We start from the raw sequence: 13,989 nt of genomic DNA on the forward strand, positions 1-13,989 counted from the left end.
AAGCACAGAACCTCATTTTAATGGCATTATGTACAAATACTTTGCAGTGGGCTATCAAGCCACTGTTCCCCATTAGTTATCTTGCCCTCCTTGAATACTTAGCTTAATTGGCCTATCCAATTCTTCTATGAAAACTGGTTTAAAAAGAGTTGAGCAAGAGGCATCCTGGAGACCAGTTCATTAAGGGTACGTTCACACTTTGAACTGGAAGGTGTAACTTCCAGCGCCAGGGAAAACATATCCATGCCAGTTGTGATTGAGCCAGAGAGCTAAAAACAGAGTGTAGCCATGGCGATGCAAGCAGCTGCCTTGAGTATGTACCTGTCCAAGACGCTAGATGTGTATTCAGGGTGGCTAGCACCTCCTGACGCTCGCATGGTGGCGGCTACGTTCTATTTTTAGCATGCTAACTCAATCAGAACTAGAGTGGGTATGTCTCCTTAAGATGGAAATTACACCTCCAGCTTGAAAAGGAGATGTACCTTATGCGGCACACTTTAGGGCCTCATAAGTCATTTTTGCAAAATGAATTATAGCCCAGTGCATCACACACTGTGTATAAAACTGTAATTAGAATTTATACTCCACTTTACATCTTGAAAGCATATTATAAATATTAACTAATTAATCGTCACAACCCTCTTTTGAGATACGTAAGTATTATAATACCTATTTTACACACGTGGAAACCAAGGCTCAGAGAGATGGGCTCATTTGTCCAGAGCCACACAGTAAGCCAAGTACAGAGCCAGGCTCAGAACTTCGTATTCTTGGCTCCCACGCCACTGCTTAGTTCTATAGACCACATTGGTGTTCTAAAACAGTAGAATAGTTAATTTATTTACAACTACACTGGGGCAGGACCCTCTCAAAATAAGAGATGCTTCACGTAAGTAGATACACGTTAAAATGAACACAAAAACAATGGATGTTAGTGATCATCAAGAAGTTAACATTGCTGAATAATCCATTTTAAGGCCCAACCCCATGGTAAGTCAATGAGAGTTTTGTCATTGACTTCACTAGCAGCAGAAACAGACCTGAAATGTTGGTGTAATGAAAACAATTGTCAGCACTCAACATGGTTTACATTTCTTGTAAAATAAAATTTTAAAAATTTGCATGCATGCTGAATGTGTTTAAAGAAACACATTACGGAGCACAAACATATGGGTTTAAGTCAGGCATATTCTGATTGTGATAAAGCTGTTTGCCTAACCTTTATAGAACTTACTCTGATAGGAAGTACGGATCCGTTTCGTTAAATCTGGATAAAAGTTAGACAGGCCACGCATGCAAAAGTTGTCTTTGGAACATGCCAGTACACCAGCATCAGCAGCAGGCAGAGGAAAAAGAGAAAAAAAACAGTCTAAAGTGAAAGGATGTGATATTATAACCAGCATCTAGAACAGCCAAGGTGAAGAAATTTCAGCAGATGTTTACCCTCTGGTCAGAAGATATAACAAGGAAAATAATAATCCAGAAAAGTAAAGGGTGTGGGATGGATGGTGAGAAAGCAGCTGAGGTTATATTCAGATGCATAATTTTTATGAGTGGTCTAAAAAAGATTGTTATATTCAGCAGGTATTTATACAAGATGGGCTCAATTATCAGCTGCACAAAACAGCTGGAATGTTGCCCTAAAGGAATAGCAAAAGATTCTGCCTCACACAAGGGAATCCTCAGGTGGCACAAAGCTCCCCACAGTCCCCCTCCTGTGCAGTTGCTGCAGTGTCTGGTTGAAGCGTGGTTAAGAGAGCAGCAAAGTTATGGGGGGGGGGGGGCTGCTGTGGCCCCAGCCAGACCAGGAGTTGCTCTCATCAGTGTGGCAAGTTTCTATCATCTCTACACTTGGCATAGCTGAGAACTGAACCTGATGGGGTTAGATATTTGTAAAATGAGATAAACAGTATTTCAGGGACAAAAGTAGAACGTGGAGGTTTATTTAAGTCTTAATAATTTAGAGTCCAATCTTTCTTCCACCGAAGTCAGTGGCAAAATTCCCACTGATTCCAATGAGAACATGACTGGGTGCCTTAGTGTAGGACATATTGATAAACATATAGTTGTCATAAATTAATAGTACCCTACAATTTACATTTTTCAAAATTCATGACTAGATTATAAACACTGAAAGTTTTCATCCAAATTGTTTTGTTACCAACTTCAAAATTTCATAACTGTGTCCGTCAATAAGACTGTTTTAATTGTGTAAAAATGAAACATATCGACAAAATATTTTACACAAATATAAAGTATTCATTTTACTAATTTTCTGACACAAATGGAAATTTTATATTAACAGAAACATAAGCCAAAGTGTAATTATATTGGTCGAAACTTATTTCCACTATGCAACACTTAATGATGTCTGCCATATGCTTCTTGACATAAAATTTAAAAAAAATTGCACAGACAGATTTAATAAGCTTCTATCAAGCATTCTAGTTACTATATCCAATGGAGGAGAATAAAAATGTCTACTTCCTGTCTTAAGCTGCTTAGCTACTTAATGAAGATGTCCCTTGGATCTGTTTCTTTAGTTAGTCCTTCGACCATAAAGATTTATTTAAAGACAAAAGCATGTGATTTGGCAGGGGACACATGTTGCTTTAAAGTGAAATCTTACTTATCTGTCTGAAGCATTTGGCAACTGGAAAAAAAATCAACATATTGACTGTGCACATCATGAGTTGGCTAGCATTAAGACAATCAGTTTTTCTACTGCTTATATTTACTTAGGGACTCAGCTAGGGAGATTACTTGCTGACCACCATCCCAAACAATTAAGCTTCGTACATAACACTTTGAATTTGAGGAAGTTTCGGTACCTAAGGAGCAGTCAGATTTCTTTGATATGGTTCTATAAATTCCATTGGCTGGCAGATAATCATGCAAAAAGCACTATAAAAAGCCGCAAGCAAGAAAACAAAGAATGAGCCAGGTTCAAAACAACTGTGTTTTATCTCCTACCTGCAGAGAACTGCTTGTTTTTGCGTGGAGAACGGGGCTGACGCTGGTATGGATCACTTGATCCGTATAGGTCAATGGTTCCCATGCTCAGCAATACTGTCTTCTGCATAAAATCCACAACAGCCAAACCGTTGCAGTTCCCAAATGCAACTCTGAGAAAAGAAATGTTCCTCAAAGGCATTATACTCTGGCATTATATGATATAATTCATAAAATATCATTTAAAACAGCTACGACTGTGAATTTGCAATAATTTTCTAAGACCTTATTTTCAAAGCTTAAGTTTTTAATTGTAATTATAAATGGTTTTATAATTCTGAATTCAAACAAACTTTTGTCCTAAAATGTTGTAATTAACATTATTCAAAATAGATATAGTTCACCTTAATAAACACTCACTTTGCATGTTTTATTGTAGTAATGATATCTAAACATTGCCGTATGGTACAATATATTTGTTATAATTACAATCATGTGGTAGATAATGAAAATTAAGTGCACAAATCTTACATTATATATAACTAGGGCCCTACCAAATTCATGGACATAAAAAAAGGGTCAGAGACCGTGAAATCTAGTCTCCCCCATGAACTCTGGTCTTTTGTGTACATTTACTATAATTTTTTTTGTCCTTCCTTTTCTCCCACTGTACAAAACAAGATTCCATACAGCAACCATAGAGCTACAACTACCAGGAACCACAAAAGCAAAACGTCAGTCAGTCAGAGGAGGAATAGATAGCTAAATTTCACATTGTTATTTAAAAAATGACTAAGGCTGTGATTTTCAAAGCAGCACAAGGGATTTAGGAGTTCAATTCCCACCAAAATTCAATGGGAGTTGAGTACCTGATTTAATTTGTCTCCTTTGAAAACAGGTCCATAAAATCTTATAGTAGATGTTTAATATATATGTAGAAAAGCAATATAAGAGGGAGAATGGTATTATGGGAGAAGTGGAATGACTACAACAAACATATTCACTAGAAAAAATGGTTTCTCACCTCAGACAGCTGTTATTCTTTGAGATGTGTTGCGTATGTCCATCATACTAAGTGTGTGAATGGATTGTGCACCAGTGTTGGCGAGTTTTCCTTAGCAGTATCCACAGGGGAGACCACTCCTGAACCCTGCTGTTCTTCATGCTCCATGCCAAAAGCTTCGTGCTGGATTCTTAGATGACAGGCTCTGAGGCATTGGGGAAGGAGGGTGGGTCGTGTAATGGACATATGCAACCCATCTCAAGGAACAGCAGTTATGAGAGGAGAGTAAACATTTTTCTTTGTGTTACTGCATATGCCCATTATACTAGGTGTCTTCCAAGCAAGTTTCCACTGGAGGAAGGGCTAGGAATTTCATCGCACGAGGGACTGCAGGACTGCTTTCCTCAAATTCGTGTCTTCTCTTGATGTGGTAAATAATTGCATCTAGCAAAAGTGTGGACTGAAGACCATTTTGCCACCCTTCAGAGATCCATGATAAGGATGTTTCTTACAACCACTGTGGAGGTTGTGTGCACTCTGGTTGAATGCACAGAACTTTTCACGAGGCATTATGCCTTTGATCTTGTAATATATGACAATACAGCTGGTGATCCACTTGGAAAGCCACTGCAATGTTACAGGACGCCATCCCTTCCTTCTGCATAGGAGACAAACAGCTGGGAAGAGACTCAAACAGGCTGCTTTGAGACATGCAGCTGCCTGGATGAAGCGTTGGCAGAAGTGGATGGTTGGGGCCTCCTCCCTCCTTGCTTGTGTTTTTGCCTAGACTGATCTGCTTGTCTAGGCATATAATACTGCTGCCTTGGTTGAAACACGGGTCAAAATTTTGTTCTTTTGGGGGCTGGTGTATACAGGAGCAGGGATGTCAGCACTGGCCTAGAATCTTTTAACATATGCCGTGCTTCATCCATCTTCCAGAAGAATAAGGCACAGCCCTTGAAGGGGAGATCTTTAAAAATCTGTTGTACTTCTACAGGGATCCCCGATAACAGGAGGCATGACAAGCATCTCATGGTTACTGCCAACACCATGACTTTGTCAGCCGAGTCTGCCACATCCAGGGAAGTCAGAAGAGCAGACAGTGCGACCACCGCATCTGTCCCCTGTGTCCTGGTCTTCACCCAGGTTCTGTCCCCCATCCCTCATTGTGTCCAGACTCCAGTCCTGTATTATTCCCCCCCATTGTTCTAACCATGTATTGCATGGCTCCCCTCCCCCAGCCTCACATCAGAGCCCCAGCTGGCTGGGTGCAGCTCCTCCTGAACCCTGGGTGACCTTCAGATTGACATCCAGAAGGGTTCACTCAGGAGGGCCAGAGCCAGAATCGGTGGGGCAGATGAAGCCCCATCTCACAAGTCCTAGCACATGGTACTCTTAGAGATAGATCCCTAATGTGGGGTGGGGCTGGACAGAACTGCTGGCTCCTTGGGTTGGGGGATCCCAGTGGGGGTCCTTCCAGGGAAACCTGTTTATAGAAGAGCAAGCTGCTATATTTTCCGCTTTGTCACCCTAAAGGGGAACTGACCAGGAGGTAGGAGGGGGCATTCAGGAAGCTGCAGGGCAGCAGATTGTCTTAAGCAGTCACTGCTTGGAGGATGCCCTAGATTCCCTGAAGTGGGAGACATAGGAACCCACTTCATACGGCGAGGAAGAGTAGGATGTCAAAGCCATTCTCTTCTTAGGCTTCAGAGGCTGAGGGTACTCAAAGAACTTGTCTCTCTTTGAGGAATGCCCTGATGAGGGGGAATTTCTCCTGTCTCCATTCACAGGTGAAACTGGGGGAACACTCTTGGACAGAGTGTTGAGGAATGACCTCTATCCGACTGAGGTGGATCCAATGCTGTGGGAAGGGTTCTCCATGAAGATGTATCTGAGATGCTCTTCTCTGAGCTTGTTAGTTCTTGTCTTGAAGCCCTGTCAAATCAGGTACCTGTCCCTCGCCCAAGCACTTCAGACAGTGAGGGTGAGGGATACTCATGGCCAACGGCCTGGGACACCCAGAGTAGGGCTTGAAGCCAGGGGATCTTGGCATAAGTTCCCCCAGAACCACTTAAGCCCAGAGTTCAGACTACTGAGAGCAGGAACAAATAGAAAATAAAGAAAATGGGGTCCAAGGGAGCCAAAATGAGTACCGCTATTACTAACAACAACTAACTATAACAGAACATTCACAGAAGGAATGCACTGACAGCATGCTCCAATCACCGACCATGGATCCGCCCTTAGACTTTCAACAAGGGTTTGTTGGGTTAAATAAGAACATCCACAATTATATGAGACAGGGTAACATTTTGTATACAGTATACAAACCTTCATGTTTCAGGGCATAGGCCAACCTCTAACTGATGGGGGTTTACAAGGAAACTATCCCTATTGTCCATTATGGAGATTCTTGAATCTTTCTATGAAGTATCTGGTACTACCAACTGTCAGAGACAGGGATTTGGATTAGATGGACCACTGGGCTAAGCTGGTAAAGCAAGTCCTATGTTCCTACATAAATAAAAGACCAGTTTGTACTAAGCGAGTAAAAGGGATCAAAATGAGGCAACATAGCACTGTAGAAAAAGAAGACTGGAGCATGAACAAAACACAATCTCTTTTATGTGATTTTAGACAGCAGAAGTGCTAGTCATCTGCCTCTAGAAAATTATGTGCCTGAGGCCTTTGTTGAACACAGTAAAAATAAAAATAAAAAACATGTAAAGAAGTAGTGATCAGTGAGAACTTTCTGGGAGCAACCGTTAAAAAAATACTCTAAATACAATAGTAAGGACCAAGGAAGGAATGTTTCCTGCTAATAGCCAAGCATTTGGCTACGGGAGAAAATCAGGAGAAACGAGTCCTTATCACCCTCAAGGCCATCTGACTGTTGTAAGAAGGATTTTTTAAGGGAATGGGACATTGCACGAGGCATTCTAGATAAAGAAGGAGTCTCTGGCATTGGTTTAGCATAAGGACAATCAGGCCCAGAAAGCAAAGACAGAGCGGTACAGTAAAGGTGGTTTAAGCCCAATTCAACCTGATCTTTCGGAACATTCATGAAAACAGGGGAGGAACAGATAGGCACCCATGTTAATGTAAGACTAATCACGGTTTACAGTGTGTCTGGTGGTAGAATACCTCCTAATTGAGATTACACTCTCCAGGGACTTGGGTCTGGTAACTCATCCAGTCTGCCTGAATATTGTCTTTTGGCCATGATGTACATCACTCTCATGGAAAGTGCTGGAGTGCATCTGTGATGGTCCTCACTCGGAGGTTGGTTGGTCAGATAGTGTCCTCCGGTGGTCAGGGCTAAGGCCCATGACCTGCAGGGAGGTTGTTGGTAGGGGAGCCCAGACCTTCCCACTTCACCAGGCTCCCACCCAGGGCCCTTTGAGGGCTGTCAGTGATCTGACAGCCAAGTCTGCTTAAGGGACCGGCCCTCTCTGGGCCATTTCCTATCTCCCCACCTGTGACTGTCCCCAGGCTGCCGGCTGGGTTAAGGTGGTGTGAAGGGTGCCTGCTCACCACAATGCACCTTCTGGGGTCAGTGTACAGTGTGGTAACTCTTTTTCTCAAGTGGCAGCAGTTGCCTCCTCCTGTGGTACGGTCCAGCCTCCAGGGCCAGCTCAGTCCAAGGGCTCTCCCCTGCTGGGGTAGTCCAAACAAAAACAAAAGGGATTACCGAAGTCCAGAGTTCATATGAGGGGAGAGGGAAATGTTGCTCTATCAGGCTGCCTCTGTGGCAGGTTCTCCCTTCTCTCTGGAAGGGACCTTTGGGCAGTTGTCTTAGGGAGAGATTCTGCCTTCCCTTGCAGGTCTGCTCTCTTGCTTGGTCTGCCACCAAATGAGCGGTTCCCCCATCTTTTAACTCCTCCTCCAGTTGGAGCATTTCCTACAAGTATGGTGGGGTGGGGCTGGCTGGGCCCAAAGTAATTCCTTAACCCCTTGTTGCCAAGCATTGGGTTTGTTCACCCCATCACAGCATCTTAAGAATATAAACCCACTGCTTGTGAGCACTGCTTTATAACATATCCTCATATACTGGCATATTCTATGGTCAAACAACTGAATGGAGCCCAAAAAACAGATTTCCTGAGGAAGAATTTCTGAAGTGGCAAGAAGGTAGCAGGCCCGATGCTAAATATCTATACAGGTTGCATATCAGCATAACAGATATAAGCCTGGCCACCACTGTCTGGTTTTCTGACAGAATTTTTTTCAAGAAAGCATTAATGACCTCTAACCAGTCTGAAGAGCATAATTAAGCTTTCCTGAATTAGGTAGGTTTTTATTCTATTGGTTCTCAGTTTTATTCTTCCTAAAGCACTTCCATAATTTAGCTGCTTCAGACTAGACAGGTGAGGTTTCATAATCAACTTAGGAGACAGAAAAACCTACTCAAACTCCTTACACGTTCATGTGGGGTGCCATCAGAATTTTGGGAGATCATTAGTAAAAGAAACCCTTACCAACTTGTTAAAAAAAAATCAGTGCACCAGTTCAGTATATGTTTTTTAAAAAACTTTGTAAGTGGTCCAAATCAAAATGGATTTTAATTAGACCACACAAAAGGCACATCTGTGAGCTAAAGGTCATAGATTTTTTTTTATAATGGTAAAAGGATTTCCCCGACTTTCTTTATACTTGAAAACAGTTAAACTGTTTTTGCTCAAATTTCCCAAAACACTTGACCCCTTCAGGCAGAGATCAGACCTAGAAAATTTCACCCCAACGATGAAAGTCTGAAAAAGTTATAAGCAACCGCAAAAGAAAAACTCTTTAGATTGACAGTGGCCAAACTTAACTATAGATGTATTAGAGAGACAAGTTGGGTGAGGTAATATCTTTTATTGGACCAACTTCTGCTGTTCAGAGAGAGACAAGGTTTTGAGCTATACAGAGCTCTTCTTCAGGACACACACGGCTACAACAATGCATATAGGTGTGTTATGCATTCCAGCTATACAATATTGACTATAAAGAAGGAGGCTTAATAATATCTTTGACAGAGGAACAATATAATTAGGAGAAGATTATTACTACCAGACCTAAAGGCAAATAAATAATTTCTATGTCTTCTGTATGCAATCATAAACCTAATGAAGAGTTCAGACTGAATTTCTTATTTCCCACTGGCTACTGTACTTGCTAAGTGCTAAGAAAGGACTGGTACTGAAAGAAACTGCATATTACATGCAGCATATCATTCAACTTCTTAAAGCTGATTTTTTTGGGGGAAGGGAGGAATGCTTGTGCTTTTCATTAATTAATTTAATATTTTTCATAATAGCAAAGCTAAAACCTTGATCAGAGATTTCTTGGCAGTTAATATTTGGAGGGGCTAAGGACCTTGGGCTCAGGTGGAGGGCTAGGGAACACACAAACTGGTCATTCATTTTCAGGAAAGGCCTTCTTAGCTGGTCATTGTTTAAATTTAATTTAATATTTTTATAGATTTTAAAATATACTAAGATATACCTGCAGAATTTTGCCACACTTTTTTCTACTTTTATAATGAAAACCAGTAGTGTGATGATTCTCTTTAATTGCATGAAAGTGTAAATATTTCTAATTTTCAGCTTGCAAGAGCTCAAAGTAAACAGAAATAAAGTGAAATATATTGAATTTCACAATACATCAACTGCCTTATATTTGTTGAGTGTAAGGTGTTTTTTAACCTTTATTTTTATACATGCTTTAAATAAATAATAAATTAATGGAGATATCCCATCTCCTAGAACTGGAAGGGACCTTGAAAGGTCATCGAGTCCAGCCCCCTGCCTTTGCTAGCAGGACCAAGTACTGATTTTTCCCCAGATCCCTAGGTGGCCCCCTCAAGGACTGAACTCACAACCCTGGGTTTAGCAGGCCAATGCTCAAACCACTGAGCTATCCCTCCCTTTTTACCTGTAGTAATGGTGTGACAGCTGTGGAGCTGCTATGTACTACTCTATGTATGAACATGGATATGTAATAAAGGTATGACTATTGTACATTGCCTGCTCAGTGAGATAAAGTTATTGTATAACTAGGCATAGATGATGGAAGTAAGGGTGCTTGAAGTGGTTTCCATTATATATAGGGCTTACAGTTTGGTTCAATGGCTCTCAGCACCCACACTATAAAAATTGTTCCAGCGCCCCTGTAACGATGGTGGGTTATCAGAATTTCCCGTATGACTGCACTGATCTAATTTAATAGGGGGCTGTGGGAAGAATAAACAGGAAGGCAACACAATGGTCCCACATAAGCAACCTCCCGACAAACACCGGGGGAAATTACAAGATAATGGCCTATTTCCAGGCTCTAGGATGAAGTGACAGCTGTTTTCCCAGGGGGGGAGGCCAGAGATCAAAAGAACACTAAAGAGTTAGAAAGTATCCTGAGGAAGAGAAGGGGCTGTCACTTGTCAAAAGCTGCCTAGGAAGACAGGCTGAGACAGAGATACTATGTGGAGGCAGTCTAAAGCAGTCGGGCCTTCCCAGATCAAGGGAATGGTAAACCTTAGGGAAAAGCTCAATATGCATACAATCAGTTTCATTATTTTTAAGATCTGTATTCTCTGAAATGCTTTTGTTCTGAATAAGCAATATTTTGCTTCAAACAGGCTGGCTGGTTACCCTAGGTGCTGCAACTAGGGGTGCTGGAGGTGCGGCTGCACTCCCTGGCTTTAAGTTGTTTCCACCATATACAGGGTTTACAGTTTGGTTCAATGGCTCTCAGCATCCCTACTATGCAAATTGTTCCAGCACCCTTCCTGGTCGCTGCTTACCACTGTCATTGCTCCCAGAGAATAGAACAGAATTCCAGCTGCTGGCCATAAATCAAAGTGCTGAGGTAATCATGGGTAGTACCAGGGCACTGCAACCCAGGGCCCAGACTGAGGATGGAGAAATGAGTGATTCCACCCAGAACCAGGTGATGGCTAGACCTGGAAAGGGGTGCACTCAATGAGATCAGGAAGGGTCAAAGGTGAAGTTTGCCTAGGTATTGTGAAAAATGCATTCTGGCAAAGGTAAAATTAATGAAATTCCTAGATTTCATGACTAGGAGCTGACTAGTACCTCAGGACAGACAAATATTTTCACACTAATACAAAGGTTATGGCTGAGATTTTCAAAGGGGCTTCTGAGGGGCAAGTGCTCAAATTTATACTGAAAGTCAGTAAGAGCTGGGCACCTAATTCCCAGAGGCCCCCATGGAAACGCCAATCTTTATACCCGAGTGATATCTTCTCTACCAGAAACAAACTTGTAAAGACTCTTTTCCTGATTTGATGCACACGTGCAACACCCATTAGTATTAAATGGAATCAAATGGGCCGTGCTGGTTGGAAAGGATACATGGCCAGTGCATCCCCACCACAACCTTTTCCAGCTGGTTTTCTGTAGAGACCTAGCCATAAACTAAAACTGTCCCTTCTAACAAGTACCCAAGTGAAGGCAGCAGTGACACCAGTGCCTGCCTTCTATCAAAGTGTCACAGGGAAGTCTAATTTATACCCCCTTGTGCCATCTGCAGATAATCTGGTGATTATTTTAAGAAATCGTAAAAAAAATTATAACTCAGAAAGGTATTATGTTTTGATTAAAAGGACAGGGATATATGTGAAAGATGCGATCATGAGAATGTCAGATGAACTTCTCATATTACATCCTTTATGCGGGTTACTTGTTCTTGTAATTTTTTACCCAAGAACCAAGCTTAAAGCAAATTTTGATTTTTCATGGTGACTTTTAAGTGTCTGCAGGGAACTTTAAAGTACAACTGAAACATACATTGCTTATCTGAGTAAAGAATAAATCAACACAACATGATTTTTAGTTACTTACAGTCCATAGGCTGAGTTTATGGCCAGACTGGTGATTTGTTGTGGAGGCTCACCATCCACCCACACCAACTGAATAACAAGTTCTGCTTGGTACCCAGGAGGCATTCGCACAGGTCGAGTCTTAACACTAAGAAGAAAAAGGGACACAAAACAGAAACACATAAACAAAACGATTAGGGCACAATAATAGAAACTATTTACCCTGAGGAGATAATAGTGAAACCAACTTCCCTTGTAGGACTGGATCAGCACTGAAGAGGAATTCCCACCACACTTTTAATATAATTGTAGATTAAGACTATATGTTCCAATTAGAGCTGTGTAGAGAAGAAAAATTTCATTTCATTGAGGGTTTCAATGAGGTTTCAGATTAGGAATGAAACCTGAAAATGTCAAAATTCTCCACAAAAGAAAATTCAAAATTTTTGTTTGTTTTGGGTCAATTGAAATGTTTCATTTCAACAACATTGTTTTGTTTCATTACAAATTCAACTTTTTAAAATTTTATAATATATAGTGGAAAATAAAACAATTTAGAAACAAAAAGTCATTTCAAAAGAAAAAAATTGAAACATTTCATTCAAAAAAAGCGTTGAAATGTCGGAAATAGTTTTCCCATTTTTACCCAAACAAAATTTCTGCTAAATCAACAATCACTCTGTGAATAATTTCTATTTCAGTGGAACTGCATTTTCTGATGGAAAATGAAATGATTGTGTCAAAGTTTTTCCAACCAAGCTCTAGTTCCAATTCAACCAATTCCAATCCAAGAAAAGGTTCAGAAAAGGGCAACTAAAATGATTAAGGGTTTGGAACGGGTTCCATATGAGGAGAGATTAAAGAGGCTAGGACTCTTCAGCTTGGAAAAGAGGAGACTAAGGGGGGATATGATAGAGGTATATAAAATCATGAGTGATGTGGAGAAAGTGGATAAGGAAAAGTTATTTACTTATTCCCATAACACAAGAACTAGGGGTCATCCAATGAAATTAATAGGGCAGCAGGTTTAAAACAAAAGGAAGTTCTTCTTCATGCAGCGCACAGTCAACTTGTGGAACTGCTTACCTGAGGAGGTTGTGAAGGCTAGGACTATAACAGACTTTAAAAGAGAACTGGATAAATTCATGGTGGTTTAAGTCCATTAATGGCTATTAGCCGGGACGGGTAAGGAATGGTGTCCCTAGCCTCTGTCTGTCAGAGGGTGGAGATGGATGGCAGGAGAGAGATCACTTGATCATTGCCTGTTAGGTTCACTCCCTCTGGGGCACCTTGGCATTGGCCACTGTCGGTAGACAAGATACTGGGCTAGATGGACCTTTGGTCTGACCCGGTATGGCCTTTCTTATGTTCTTATGTTCTTAACAATAAAGAACCAACCCTGTAAAATTATTTGTGGTACTCCTTGCTCTCTGTCATGCCTATGGTTAATTCCTATACCTCCTCCTGCATATCACACATGCAGCTCCTGGGATGCAAATTTCTGTGTCCATGGACCCAGATCTGTAGATCCTGCTGTAACCCAATCCTAACTAGATAAGTGCTTAAATTAAATATTATTATGGGGGATTCTATTCAGTGGTGATTGATAAAATCTGAGAAATTCAAGAGTGGCTGTGCTTTAAAAGGCCACATAAAGTGTTGCTTTACCATTTAATTTCCCCTTCTTATCTATCTAGCCCAGGGAATGGCAACCTTTGGCACGCAGCCCATCAGGGAAATCCGGTGGCGGGCCGGGACGGTTTGTTTACCTGCAGCATCCGCAGGTTCGGCCAATCACAGCTCCCACTGGCCACAGTTCACCGTTCCAGGCCAATGGGGGCTGCAGGAAGTGGCAGCCAGCACATCTCTCAGCCTGCACTGCTTCCCACAGCCCCCATTGGCCTGGAATGGCAAACCGCGGCCAGTTGGAGCTGCGATTGGCTGGAGCTGCTATCGGCTGAACCTGTGGACACTTTATTTTGTACAGCTACCTTCACATCTCCTCTAAACTGGGTCAGTTTTTTAACCAGCACAACCTTCTTCCTCTCTTGTAGGATTGTGGCTTTTTGGGCATCTAGTAAGATGCTCTGAAATGATTCTCAATTATCATTCAGTAGAAGAATTGCCAGCAGATCGAGGGATGTGATCATTCCTCTCTATTCGGCATTGGTGAGGCCTCATCTGAAGTACCGTGTCCAGTTTTGGGCCCCACACT

General features: G+C 41.6%; 1 protein-coding gene across 12 annotated transcripts in view; it reads right to left on the minus strand.

The window, feature by feature from the left end:
- Window positions 1-13,989, minus strand: part of STXBP5L (syntaxin binding protein 5L) — a 398,900-nt gene that overhangs the window by 83,686 nt on the left and 301,225 nt on the right. For 6 of the 12 annotated variants that reach the window (XM_065586857.1, XM_065586809.1, XM_065586819.1 and 3 more), the window contains exons 17-19: window positions 11,797-11,922; window positions 2,974-3,125; window positions 1,235-1,306 (exon numbers count right to left, since the gene is read on the minus strand). In XM_065586857.1, coding sequence (XP_065442929.1) covers window positions 1,235-1,306; window positions 2,974-3,125; window positions 11,797-11,922 — 350 coding nt within the window. The remainder of the gene's footprint in view (window positions 1-1,234; window positions 1,307-2,973; window positions 3,126-11,796; window positions 11,923-13,989) is intronic. The other 6 variants (XM_005292701.5, XM_065586846.1, XM_005292698.5 and 3 more) reach the window with 1 other exon arrangement.

Source organism: Chrysemys picta, chromosome 1 (genome assembly GCF_011386835.1).
Source record: "Chrysemys picta bellii isolate R12L10 chromosome 1, ASM1138683v2, whole genome shotgun sequence".
NCBI lineage: Eukaryota > Metazoa > Chordata > Testudines > Emydidae > Chrysemys > Chrysemys picta.